This window comes from Suncus etruscus, chromosome 1, assembly GCF_024139225.1.
Source record: "Suncus etruscus isolate mSunEtr1 chromosome 1, mSunEtr1.pri.cur, whole genome shotgun sequence".
In the NCBI taxonomy this organism is placed as follows: Eukaryota; Metazoa; Chordata; class Mammalia; order Eulipotyphla; family Soricidae; genus Suncus; species Suncus etruscus.
The window spans coordinates 199,100,100-199,113,515 of record NC_064848.1 but is presented as its reverse complement, the minus strand read 5'-3'; the positions used below and the strand labels follow the sequence as shown (position 1 = coordinate 199,113,515).

At 35.9% G+C, this 13,416-nt stretch overlaps 1 protein-coding gene across 1 annotated transcript in view; it reads left to right on the top strand.

The window, feature by feature from the left end:
- ABCA5 (ATP binding cassette subfamily A member 5) overlaps positions 1-13,416 on the top strand; it is an 80,303-nt gene that overhangs the window by 36,045 nt on the left and 30,842 nt on the right. The window contains exons 15-20 of the mRNA XM_049772794.1: positions 558-696; positions 2,950-3,040; positions 3,232-3,371; positions 4,613-4,732; positions 7,782-7,983; positions 11,105-11,274. Coding sequence (XP_049628751.1) covers positions 558-696; positions 2,950-3,040; positions 3,232-3,371; positions 4,613-4,732; positions 7,782-7,983; positions 11,105-11,274 — 862 coding nt within the window. The remainder of the gene's footprint in view (positions 1-557; positions 697-2,949; positions 3,041-3,231; positions 3,372-4,612; positions 4,733-7,781; positions 7,984-11,104; positions 11,275-13,416) is intronic.

Genomic DNA, 13,416 nt, shown 5'->3' with positions numbered 1-13,416 from the left:
GCAATAATTAGAGCTACAAAATAGTTGTTAGGGTGAAAACTATAGACTGAATGTTTTATTTTTATTTTATTTTATTTTATTTTTTGAGGTTTTTTTTTTTTTTTTTTTTTTGAGTGGGGGGTCACACTGGTGGTGCTCTGGGGTTACTCCTGGCTCTGTACTTAGAAATCACTCCTGGCAGGCACAAGGGACTATCTGGGATGCTGGGAATTGAACTGGGGTTCGTCCTGTGTTGGCCTCGTGCAAAACAAATGCCCTACTGCTGTGCTACTGCTCTGGTCCCCAGACTGAATGTTTTAAAATGTATTCATTGGGATTTGAAGTTTTTTATCTTTATATGATAGATATTAGAACACTAAAACTTAACCAAGAAAAGTATTTTCATCCTAAATTGATAATGGTAAAAAAAAGTCATGCTGATTTTTACTTGTAATGATAAAAATATCCAGATTGAATATTACTGATTGGAAATAATAATACTTTGGTGCCCATGGAAATTTGGTAGATTTTACTTTTCCTGTCTATTTCCTGGGGTTCCTTCACCCCATTTCTCACAGATACTATTGCTAGATGAACCAACAGCTGGGATGGACCCCTGCTCTCGTCATATTGTCTGGAATCTTCTAAAATACAGAAAGTCAAACCGGGTGACAGTGTTTAGTACGCATTTCATGGATGAAGCTGACATTCTTGCTGGTGAGATTTTTACTTGATTTTTTTTTTTTTTTTGGAAGGATAAGTCTGGGGACCAAATAGGAGATTGTACATCAAGATGCTAAATCTTAAGAAATCTGAAAGGATCTGTGCTGTCTTCATAAAAGCTGGTTTTAATTTAGTAAGGATGAGGGAGAGAGAGAGAGAGAGAGAGAGAGAGAGAGAGAGAGAGAGAGAGAGAGAGAGAGAGAGAGAGATGTCATGCAGACTAGCTGTGCTATCTTCATAAAAGCTGTTTTATAATTTTGAAAAGATTGCAGAGAGACTGTGTGCGTGTGCGTGTGCATGTGCGTGCGTGTGTGTGTGTGTGTGTGTGTGTGTGTGTGTGTGTGTGTGTGTGTGTGCAGAATCTAGTCTTACTAGGCCTCATGAGAATCCTGAGAGTTGAACTCCTAGGTACGAATATTAGAGTGAAATCCAAAGGATATGAAAAAAATCAGCAAAGGGGAAGGGCTCTAGGACAGTCTGTGGGGACCCAGAAGGCAGCTCTCTAAGTCCTCTCCCAATGGGATCCAGAGGATGTACATAATTTCTCAAACAATAAGTTCTTAACTTGTATTCAATATTGTCTCCCAGGGAAACTCCCTAGAGACTTGTTGCCCAGGGTTTTTACTGGGAGCTGAGCTGCTCAAGCTCCTGGTGCTAGCATATGCCATGATTCTGGATTCCCAGAAGGAAACCCAGAGTTCAGCACCATCTTTATTATTTGTAGTATAGTGGTATTAGCGGACTTCATCACTTGTACTATAGAGGATTGGAGAGTCCTCCTAACATTCAGACTTGCAGATACGAGTCAGAGATCAACCTTACAAACACACCTTTCTAAGAATACAGTCTCAGTTGTGGTACAACTGAGACTTACAAAATCCATTTTTGTGGGGCAGTTAAAAATTTTTTTTTTGTTTTTGGGCCACACCCAGTGGTGTTCAAGGGTCATTCCTGGCTCTGTGCTCAGAAATCGCTCCTGGCAGGCTCAAGGGACCATATGGGATTGAACCCTGGCCCTTCCTGGGTCAGCAGCATACAAAGCAAATGCCCTATCACTCCAGCTCTGAAGATTAATTTCCACCTTTGTTGTTGTTGCTGCTGCTTGTGTAATTTCCAGGGGCCATTGTTTTGGTTTCAGTTTTCTAAGAGTCACCTTCACTTGTTTTGGATGCTCCTGAACATGGTGGTGATGAGATTCAGACCCCATGGCAGTGTCTTTTTTTGCACACACAATTGTTGAACAGTGCAGTGGATAGAACTGGCATACAAGGCATGTGCTCTGGCACTGAGCTATGCCCATAGACCACCTTTTCTGTGTAGATTAAGCAAGTGCATGTAGGACTGAAGAGGCAGAATAATGGTTTGCGATGCAAACCACCAAACTGGGTTTAATATCTGATCATATAGTTTCCCAAGTACTGTCAGGAGGATTTCTTGAACACAGAGCCAAGGCGAAAGGCCTGAACATTGCTGCGCATAGCTCCCAAAATACAGATATACAAACCAAAGCAGATCTCCAGAACCACAGGAACAATAGCAGCACAAGCAATTCAGTTAGAAGCAGCCTCATGATCTTTAACCACTGAAAAAGAAACAAGAAGGAAATTGTAGATTGTGGTATTTATAAGATAATAGATTGGGTGTGTCCTTCATGTTTTTTTATAGCATTTTTGTCTTACAAAATCTATTTTGTTGCTTTATGTCTTCTCATTTGGCTATAAATGGAATTATGGAAGTATGCTGGCAATAGTAAGTCCTTTAGAAAAGAGTCTAAAATAGTTGTGTTTTGATTTATTTATTTTTTGGACCATACCCAGCATGCCTAGGGCTGATTCCTGACTTTGATTACTCCTGTCAGGTTCAGGAGACTATATGGGATTCTAGGGATTGAACCTGGGTTGGCTGCTTGCAAAGCAAGCTCCTTACCTGCTGTGCTATCTGCCCAGTTCCCAGAGTCTAAGATAGTTCTAGCAACGTTTTCAAGAACCCTCCATAGTAAGACTGCCTATGGATATATGTCTTAGCTTTATCCCTTGATTTTGTGAAACAAATTACATATTTTTTGTTTGTCTCTGTCTTTTCATTAAGTAAAAAAAGAAGTGGGGATAATCTAGCACTTCCTCCTATGTTATAATAATTGAATTAGTTAATAACACATTGGTGTTTTCTAGTAATCTCAAACTCTATAAAGGACAATTCTGAATGCTGCTCAAACTTGAACATTGAAATGCAAATCTCTGTTTGCAGATAGAAAAGCCGTCATATCACAGGGAATGTTGAAATGTGTCGGCTCTTCAATTTTTCTCAAGAGTAAATGGGGGATTGGCTACCGCCTGAGGTATCAGTCATTCTTTCTTGCCTTTATTCCTTGACTCTTTGATCCATTGTAACATGTCTGTGCTTTACTATAGTGTTGTGTGGCAGTTATGTTTTTATGGTCTTAGTTTAAATGTAAAGCATTCAGAATTTGCTTTTTGTTATTCCTTCAACAGCTCTAACAGCGAACAATTTTTTTTTGTTTTTCTCTAGCTTGCACATTGACAGATATTGTGCCACAGAATCTCTTTCTTCTCTGGTTAAACAACATATACCTGGATCTACTTTATTACAGCAGAATGACCAACAAATTGTATATAGTTTACCATTCAGGGACATGGACAAATTTTCAGGTATTGTTTGTTTCTTGATGGTTGATCTAGATCTTGCTGTGCAAATAGGTTTTTATGTCTACTTTGTTGTTACTTTTCTGTGTATTTTATCCATATTAGGACATTTCCTTAGTGTTCAGAATTAATATTTTTGTTTCTGATGTTGAAAACTTGACTTGGAAGCGAATGTTTCTCCTTACCTAATTTTATTTTATTTTTTAATTTTTTATTGAGACCATTGTGAATTAAAAGCCTTTTATAGTTGTATTTCAGGCATATAGTGACAGTGAATTAGGGCCATTCCCACCACCAGTGTTGATCTCCGTCCACCAGAGTTTCCAGCATGCATCCCTTACTTCTCTCTACCCTTAGCCTCCTGGTCTACCATTGGAACACGTCCAATGAATTATTTTAATTGGGAATTCTTATAATTATTAATGACCATTAATAATTCAATGATTAATAATTGCATTTTTTTTGCTTTATGATTTCCTAGAAATGCAAACTCAAACTTTTCTCCTTTTTTAAGTAATCTCTTTGTAACTGAAAGGATGTTTGATGTAGATACAATAACACCACAGCATTTTTCCCATAATTAGAAACTTTATGTATTGTTTAATTGGACTCTTTAGAAAAAAAACAGAATTACTAATTAACTACATTGAAGTACATATGCTAACTTAATGTGTCTTGCCTATTATTCTATCTATAACATGCTTCTTAGTGTTAATTTATAATAGAAATAGTTAATAGATATATTCCAGAAAAAAGAAATCCTTTGTAATTCATAAAAGTGGCAAAGAGACACTGAGATCAAACATTTAAGAATGATTGTACTGACAGAATAAATTTTTAATAGCCAATTTTTACAGGGCATTTATTTCTAATTTTTTTCACAGGAATCTTACTGGACAGTGATTTGGTCTACCAGGTTCACTCCTAGCAGTGACCAGTGACCTGGATAGTTAACCCCTCATATCAAACCGGGGCCTCACATATTCTAGACTGTATATGTGACCCTTAAAATATATTTCAAAATAGGGTGGAGAGCTTTACATGGTTTACAAACTTGCATGTAGCTGATCAGGGTTTGAGCCTTGTTCGATAAATGGTCTCCTGAGCCCTGCCATGAGTATACCCTGAGTGCAGAGCCAGGATTAGCCCAACAACACTGCTAGGGCCCAATCTTTTTCCTGATAATTTCAGAATAATTTATAATTATATGATTAACTCCATAACATATTCGTCTGTCATTATTTCAGGTTTATTTTCTGCTCTAGACATTCATTCAAATTTGGGTGTGATTTCTTACGGTGTTTCTATGACAACTTTGGAAGATGTGTTCTTAAAGCTGGAAGTCGAAGCAGAAATTGACCAAGCAGGTAAAAACAAAACTAATCAAACATTGTAGGCAGTGTGAGACAGTTTATGGGAGAAAGTTTATAAGCAGATAAAAAATAAATGTGGGGGGGAAACAGGTGAATGACTAATTAATGGAGATATTTGTGAATAATGAGATAAATTAGGAAGGAAGTGATGGATAGTCTTGAGACATAAATTGGATCTTCAGGGAGGATTTTATGGAAGTGAAACATAAATGAGACTGTGCTAACAAGAAGGATCTTAAATAGATCTTTTATGCTCAGGGAACTGTAGCGGTAGAGCTTTTCTCTGAGAAATGAGCTGAAAGTCTGTAATGATGGAAAAATTGCTTCTTGGTTGCAACAGAATGAGTCCAAGAGAAAGTAGTATGTAATGAGATTAGAGGCACATATGAAAGGCCAGATATTAGTTTTCTTTTAATATTTTGAAGATAATCTGGATTGTTTCCTTAGTACATATATGAAGCTGCCAAGAATTGTCAAACCAAATATTGACACGACCTGATTTTCATTTAAAAAATGCATTCTAGTTGTTGAATAATGACTGATTTATAAAGGAATGGTGGGAGGCAGAAAAACCAGCTTTTCATGAGTAGTGTTTGCTGGAATTAGGGAGGTGGCAAAAAGAGGAGAAGCATGAACAAACTTGGATTATTCTAATTATTTTATAACAGCTATTTTATAATAACTAAATACACTAGTTATTCTAGTGTAAGTGACTTGCTGATAGACTGTTCAGAGCAGGAGGAAGGGAAGAATGAAGAAATTCAACTCATTGACTGGATAACTGGGGATAGAATTGGCATCTTCTGAGCATGGAGAAGCACTTTATTAGAAAGAAATTAATTGAGGCATGACTTTGGGTCCTATTGTTTCAGAATGTTATTAAACATCATGTGGTGACATATTACACACAGTTAAGAGTAACACATTTATGGTTTAATGAAAGTATAGGTGTCACTCAGAAAGAAGATGCTATATGATTCAGTGACATCACATATAGACCATGGACAAGACTTGTGGTAGAGCAATTGAGGGATAAAAATGGTTGGCAGAAAATAAATCACGATTTTTTTCTTGTAGTATTAAAACCAAAGTAGTGTTTTTAGAAGAAGAAAATAGTCAAATATTTGTTGACAGTTATGAAGAATAACAAGAACAGAGAGGCCGGAACAATAACACAGTGGTAGGGCATTTGCCTTGCACACGACCAACCCAGGGAGGGACCCTGGTTCGATTCCTGGCACTCCGTGTGGTCCCCTGAACCTGCCAGGAGTGATTTCTGAGTGCAGAGCTATGAGTAACCCCTGAGTGCCTCTAAGTATGGTCCAAAATGCATAAAAACAAAACAAAACAAAAAACTAAACAAGAACAGAAATGATGGTTTTATCACTAGAAGACAATGAGGCTTTTGGTATTGAGAAAGCCATTGGGATCTTGCTAATACTCCTTTCAGTGGAATCAAGTGGTGGTTTTGGGGAAGGGGCCTACGAAATACAGCTCAGGCTGTTTGGAGGCCATGACTAGTGATGCTTAACCCTGCCCTATGAGTTCAGTGCTTAGACAAGAGACAGAGCTATTCAGACCCAGCAGTGCTGGGTGATGTTCAGGAACCACTGATAGCAGAAATTAAACCTGGGGCCTTATGCATGCAAGACATACATTCCAGCCCTTTGAACTAGCTTCTTGCAGAAACTCTTCTAATTGAGGGTTGGTATTGATGGAGGTAGCATTAGAGAAGGAAAAAAACAGGGATGCTCTTCTCAAGCGTGGAGAAAAGTCAAGTTTATGAGGTGCGTGTTTCATAGGAGAGTGTCTAGTTGGCAGAGTTCACATAGAAATGTTGGCATTTTTAATTGCAGCTGTAGAAAAAACAAGACCTTGCATTGGACCCTGTGTCCATTTGCAGAGGAAATAAAGGAAGCTGGAGGTCAGAATGCAAAATCATTATCATTTATATCCATTTATCCATTTGCATTACTTAGGATACCGGAAAGGAAGGAGATGCAGAAAATGTTTGTGCGTGCCTAAGTCTTTTGAGGTATACCATTTAGGTATTTTTTTCTATAGTACTGTTAAGGCCGCCACATAAAATAAATTTATTGCTAACATGGACTTGCTTTCCATTTAGAAAACTGAGTTTTCTTATTCTAAAGTTAGGTGTAATGAATGATCACATCCTGCAGAAGGAAAATTGGTGTTCACTGAATATCTGACTGGGCAGTTGTTTAGTGTCTATTTTTAATGAGCATCTGGAGAAGAGAAATATCCATTGGTTCATCTTACAAAGTCATTTATCTAAAGTATTGAGTTGGCAAGAAACCAGAACAACCTTAAGCCTTCTTTCATTTATTAAGCCAAACCACTCTGGAACACATGAATATTCACTTAATTTTAAAACAGCAGAAGCCTCTGAAGTCATTGTTTGTGGCTTTTATCATGCCAATTTTTTTTATCTCTTTAAGGCTAACTTTATGATCTTGATTTTTTTATGGCCATTAATTAGTTTCCTTTTACTTTGGTTGAATGGAATCAGTCAACAGAATGTCCATATTTCTGCCTGTTTTTTTCCTTAATATTATGCTTATAGAAGTCAGACTACCATATTCGCAAATAGTTTGCTGCACAAATTTTATACTAGTCTGCTACAATTGTACTATTTTAATACTGCCCCATATTTTCCTAATCTTAGACTATTTGGTACCAGGAGTATTTTCACAACCTCTGCATTCACCAGCAGATAGACATCTGGATTCCGAAAAGTTTGTGAGGGTTTTGATTAGGTTCTACCTATGTTTTGGTAAACTCATCTACCCACCTCTGTCGTGTTTATACCCAATAGAGAGTTTCCTGAATCCTAAGTGCTGGACCTGTGTGTCTAATTTCAATAATATTGCACAAGTCCAAGAGAGTTTTTTCATCATCTCCAGCTATTTGGAGGTGATTTCCTACATACCTCCAGATATCTATTAACTTCTTCACAGAGGTTTTCACCTTTTCAAGTCACTGCCATAGTTTTCTCTGTTTTTCCTTTTGCCTCGACCACCAGACTATAGCATTTTTACTCAGAAGTCACAGGAGGAAGAAATAGATTCCAAATCGTTTGATGAGATGGAGCAGAGCCTACTTATTCTTTCGGAGGCCAAGGCCTCCCGGGTGAGCACCATGAGCCTTTGGAAGCAGCAGGTGTTGACGATAGCCAAGTTTCACCTCCTTTCCTTGAAGCGGGAAAGCAAATCGGTGAGATCAGTGTAAGTATAATTTCTCTTCTGCCTGATGAATTCGTTTTTTTAGGATGCAAGTTAGATTTGCATGCAATGTAAATAGTTGTTTGTAATATCAGTTAGGATTTCACAATATCAGAAAATTATGCTTCTAGTAATTTTATCAAATGCCATTAGAGTCTTCCTCTGTTTGTGAAAGCTTGCATTAAAAAAATCAACATAAAAGCCTCATCTCATGCCCATTTTGGCTGCACACGTCATTTAAAAATTCATCTCTAAAATAAGGGAGTAACAGATATTTTAGTTTGTTTATACTTGTTGAGTTATTGTTATTCTGTTTAGTATTTTTATATTTGTATTATTTTTATCACTAATATTAATTAATTTTTAATTATATTATATATATTTTAATTATATTTAATATTAATTAATTTTTAAATATACAAAGAATAGGTTTTCTCCTTATCAGATGAAGAAACTGAAATACAAGAAGGCAAGCTTTATAGTTAGTTGGTAGAACTGTGTTGAAAATGAACTCTCTTCATTGGAGCTTTTTCATCTCAATTGGTTGTTTCTATAGGATTGTAGACATTGAATTATTTGGAAAACACCATTAAGTTTAATATGTCACATCTATTTTATTTGATCCAAAATGACAGAAGTACAATTTAATTATCAAGAATATTGTTACCTGTTTAAAATGTGCTGGATTGGGGCCAGAGAGATAGCACAGCGGTAGGGCATTTACCTTACACACAGCCATCCCAGTACGTACTGTGTGGTTCGAATCCTGGCATCCCATATGGTCCCATGAGCCTGCCAGGGGCAATTTCTGAACACAGAGCCAGGAGTAACCCCTGAGCGCTGCCAAGTATGACCCAAATATCAAAAAAAAATACAATTTGCTGGATTTATTTGCTTTGTTGTTCAAATTTATTCATTATCAAAGAAATATCAACCAAGTCAAGTGTCTTGATACTCCTGTGTATTACTGTTAAAATATTCACTTATACATGTTTCTTTTTACTTGGGCTGCCATATAATGAAATAGAACATACTGGGTGGCTTAAAAACTAGAAATTGATATTCTCACAGTTTTAGAGACAGTAAGCATAGCCTGCTTCTGATTAAGGCTTTTCCTGGATTGAAGACTGCCATCTTGTCTGCTCAAGTGCACTGTTCTCTCAGCATAGATCTGAGGAGAGACATAGAAATCTCTTTGATATTTCTCCTTCTAAGGGCATTTATCCTATCACAAAGGAACCCTTTTGGCCTGATCCAGCCTGAACACTTCCAGAATTTTATTTCCATCTAGACTTAGGGCATTAGTACAAGCATTTGGGGAGAAGGTGAATCCTCCATTTAGTCCATGATGCACACATAATTGCATATGTTACTAATATATTGCATACTTTTTTTTTTTTTTTGGTTTTTGGATCACACCCGGCACCGCTCAGGGGTTACTCCTAGCTCTATGCTCAGAAATCACTCCTGGCAAGCTCAGGGGACCATATGGGATGCCAGGATTCGAATCACCGTCCTTCTGCATGAAAGGCAAACGCCTTACCTCCATGCTGTCTCTCCAGCCCCATATTGCATACTTTTAATAAAATTTATTTAAACATGATGCATTTTAGAAACATTGTTTTCTCCCTTTAAAGGAGTTGCTTGTTAGCATATAAAGTACTAGGAATTTTACTGTAAAGAATTTATGTAATCAAATTTTGTTTAGTGTTTCCAAATAGCATTTAATCAAATACTAAGACTGTTTTTGGAACCTTTCAAATAGTATTTAATCAAATACTAAGACCTTATAGCTGTTTTTGGAAGTTTCCAAGTAGTATTTAATCAAATACTAAAACATTATAACATTTTTGGAAGAATATACTATAGAATGCTTTGGAAAAATCTGATTTAGATATAATTAAGATCAATTTAAATGTAATTTTTAAAAGTAGTAATTTCTGAAAATTTAAAAATGAATGAATAATCTAATCTTTCTATTGACTTCTACTTATCATTTAATTTATCAAGATAGTTACAGGCTAAATTAGCATGTCAACCTTACAGATAGAAGTAGATTTTGAGTGAGTAATATAATATTTTTGACTGGTTTGCATACAAATGGTCAAATACACTTTATGTGGTGTGTGTGATCATAATTTATTTTGCTTTGCCTCAAGAGGAAGAGTGGATCTTAATGTGGTAAAGATGATTTTTAAAAGGTGTCAGTTTTTCAGAATTTTACTTTTTTTTTTTATACCCTATAGCTAAAATGTTTTCATAATATATTTTCTAACACTTACAGAGAACAAATAGAATAGGTGCAGGGCAAGAAATACTTCCTTCAAGAACATAGATATATAAATGTGACATGTTTCAGTTTCTTCGAAAGGTGGACATACTGGTTTACGGAAGGGATTCTATTCTGAAATATTTAAATAAATATATAATACTAAAAATATTTTTTCCCAAAGATATTGAGGTTTTTGTTTTATTTTGCCTTTTTTTTTGGGGGGGGCACACTTGGCTGCACTCAGGGGTTACCCCTGGCTCTGCACTTAGAAATCACTCCTGGCAGTTTTGGAGGGCCATATGGGATGCCAGGAATTGAGCCCGGGTTCGTCTTGGGTCAGCTGCGTGCAAGGCAAAATCTCTACCACTGTGCTATCTCACTGGCCCCAGATAGACTTTTTAAGTGCTCTTGTCATGAGATTAGTTATAGGAGAAATTCATCTCCCAAATGTTATAATTGTTTTTGTTTTGGTCTCACCAGGTAGTGGTGTGGCTCTGTGCTCAGTGATCACTCCTGTTGGGCTTGGTTGGCCATATGAGGTGCTGGGGATCAAACCTAGGTCAGTCGTGTCTAAGAGAGATACCTTATCCTCTGTACTATCTCTGTGGTCTCAAAAGTGATATAATTTTAAATTTTTTAAAGTTTCTTTTAAAAGTAAGTATTCTTTTATTTTCTTTTTTTCTCTTTTTATAAAATTGAGATTCTGTGGTTTACAGTGCTGTTAAATAATGGTTTCTCATGTACATAATTCCAACACTATAACCATGAGGAATATAAGATGAGTATCTTTGATATCATCAGGCTAATGAAGACATATTGATATGCCTTGAACTATCTTTTTTTTTCTTTCAGGTTGCTTCTGCTTTTAATATTTTTTGCAGTTCAAATTTTTATGTTTTTGGTACATCACTCTTTTAAAAATGCTGTGGTTCCTGTCAAACTTGTTCCAGACTTATATTTTCTAAAACCTGAAGATAAACCTCATAAATACAAAACAAGTTTGTTTCTTCAAAATTCTACTGGTGAGAGTGTGTGAAGGTCTGTGAATGTGTGATGGCTGGGGCATGGGGTGATGGGAACATAGAGATCAGAGATGTGGATTTTAGAAATATATGCAAGGTAAAAGCATGGCCTCTCTGCAGAAACTTAAAACTTATTAATGCCAAGCAATATAGTCCAGAAATAAAATTTGGTTTGTCTAGATGATATAAATATATAGACATGTATATGCATATATATGTTAAGTAAACAAATATATTTATATATAAATATATAATATATATAAATAATTTATATATATTATATATATAATATATATTATATAAATATATATAAATAATTGTAAATTATATATAAAATATAATATAATTATTTCTATGTTATATAAATATCTATATTTATACATAAATATAGATAAATTTGTATTATCTATATTTATAATTATTTAAATATAGATATGTTTATACATAAATATAGATAGATAAATATATACACATTATAAATGTACATAGATATATAAGTTTATATATAAACATAGATATGTATATAAAATATCTATATAATTTATATTTTATTTTATATATAATTTATAATTATTTATATAAGCATTTATAAATAAAGGTATATCTATCTATCTATCTATCTATCTATCTATCTATCTATCTATCTATCTATCTATCTTTGGGTTTCAGGGCCATATCTGGTGGTGTTCAGGGGCTACTCCAGTCTCTACACTCAGATATCACTCCTAGTTGGGTTTGGAATGCAGGGGATCAATTCAGGTCACCCCAGGCAAATTGACCTAGACAAGCATCCTATTAGCTATACTGTTTCTCCAGCCTGAAGATCTCAAGATGCTTGAGGAGAAAATCAAGTTTACAACACAAGGAGAAACATTTGCTTATCTCTGTAATGTTAGACAATGACATTTCAGTTAGCCCTTTGTATACTTAAAATTTTTTGTTGGGGTTATTTCAACATTGTTTATTTCTGATATATTTCTCTGGGGTTTTTTTTGGGGGGGGGGCATGCACACCCAGTGGTACTCAGGGTCTTCTTCTGGCTTTGCACTCCGGAATCACTCTTGGCAGGGCTCAGGGGACCCTACGAAATGCCAGGGATTGAACCAGGGTCAGCTGCATGCAAAGCAAGCTCCTTTACCCACTGTATTGTTGCTTCAGCCCTTATACTTTGTTTTTTTGACTCACTATTAGATTTTCCCTTTCTAATGCAGTAATAATAATTAGGAATGATCATGTTACTCTTACAATCTTTTATGTTAAATTCTGACTTTCCGTTTTATAGAGCTTTATTCTTTTGAAGTAAGACTGCATTTTGGTAGAAAATATTCTTCCTTTTCTTATATTTTTGTTTTTTCATTTAGATATTGCTTTCATGTTGCTAAGATATAGTACTGCATAATGCTTTATACTCATATTATAATGTGACACCTTTTTGTGAATTTGGGGAGTTATACAGATATCAAACATCTTTCAGCTTTCAATTATCTATATATAGTATGTTCAAAGCTTTATCCCATGATTTTTTTTGGCATTTCTAAAATTACTTGCGTCTATGATTGCATATTTTCTTAAGTCTTGCTGGTCCTAAATCAAACCACATTCCCTTTAGCAATCATTGATTCCTTTGTATGTGCATTTTTGTGGGCTCTTACCCTCCTTGCAAAGCTTTTTTAATGCTTTCAGCCATAATATAACTGTTAATGCAAAGTTACCCCAGCAAACTTCAGATCAAAAAATGCATTAGATTTGTTTTGCAAACAAAAAAGGTGATGTTGGAAGCCCCCTGTGATGCTCTTCCCAAACCACCCTGCAAACCCAACCATGTAGACCACCTGTTCCTGGTGAAACTATAGAGCAGCTGCTCTGGGGATTCTCCTTAAGGCAAAAACTTTGGAGACACCACTCCAGAGATGGGGAAGAACAGCACAAAGTGGGGATGTTTACTCTCAGGCTTGACTTGGGGCCTTCCCACTTCCATCACAGAGAGCTCTCCCTTGAGAGATTACCTATCACCTTACAGGTCAGTTTTATTCCCCACTGTGTTGCTTCCGAGACATTCCTAAGCCTTAGTGTTTATCTTTTCTCTGGCGCCTCACTTAGCCCTGGCTATCCTTCTGCTATGTCTCTGGCCCTGCCACCGTG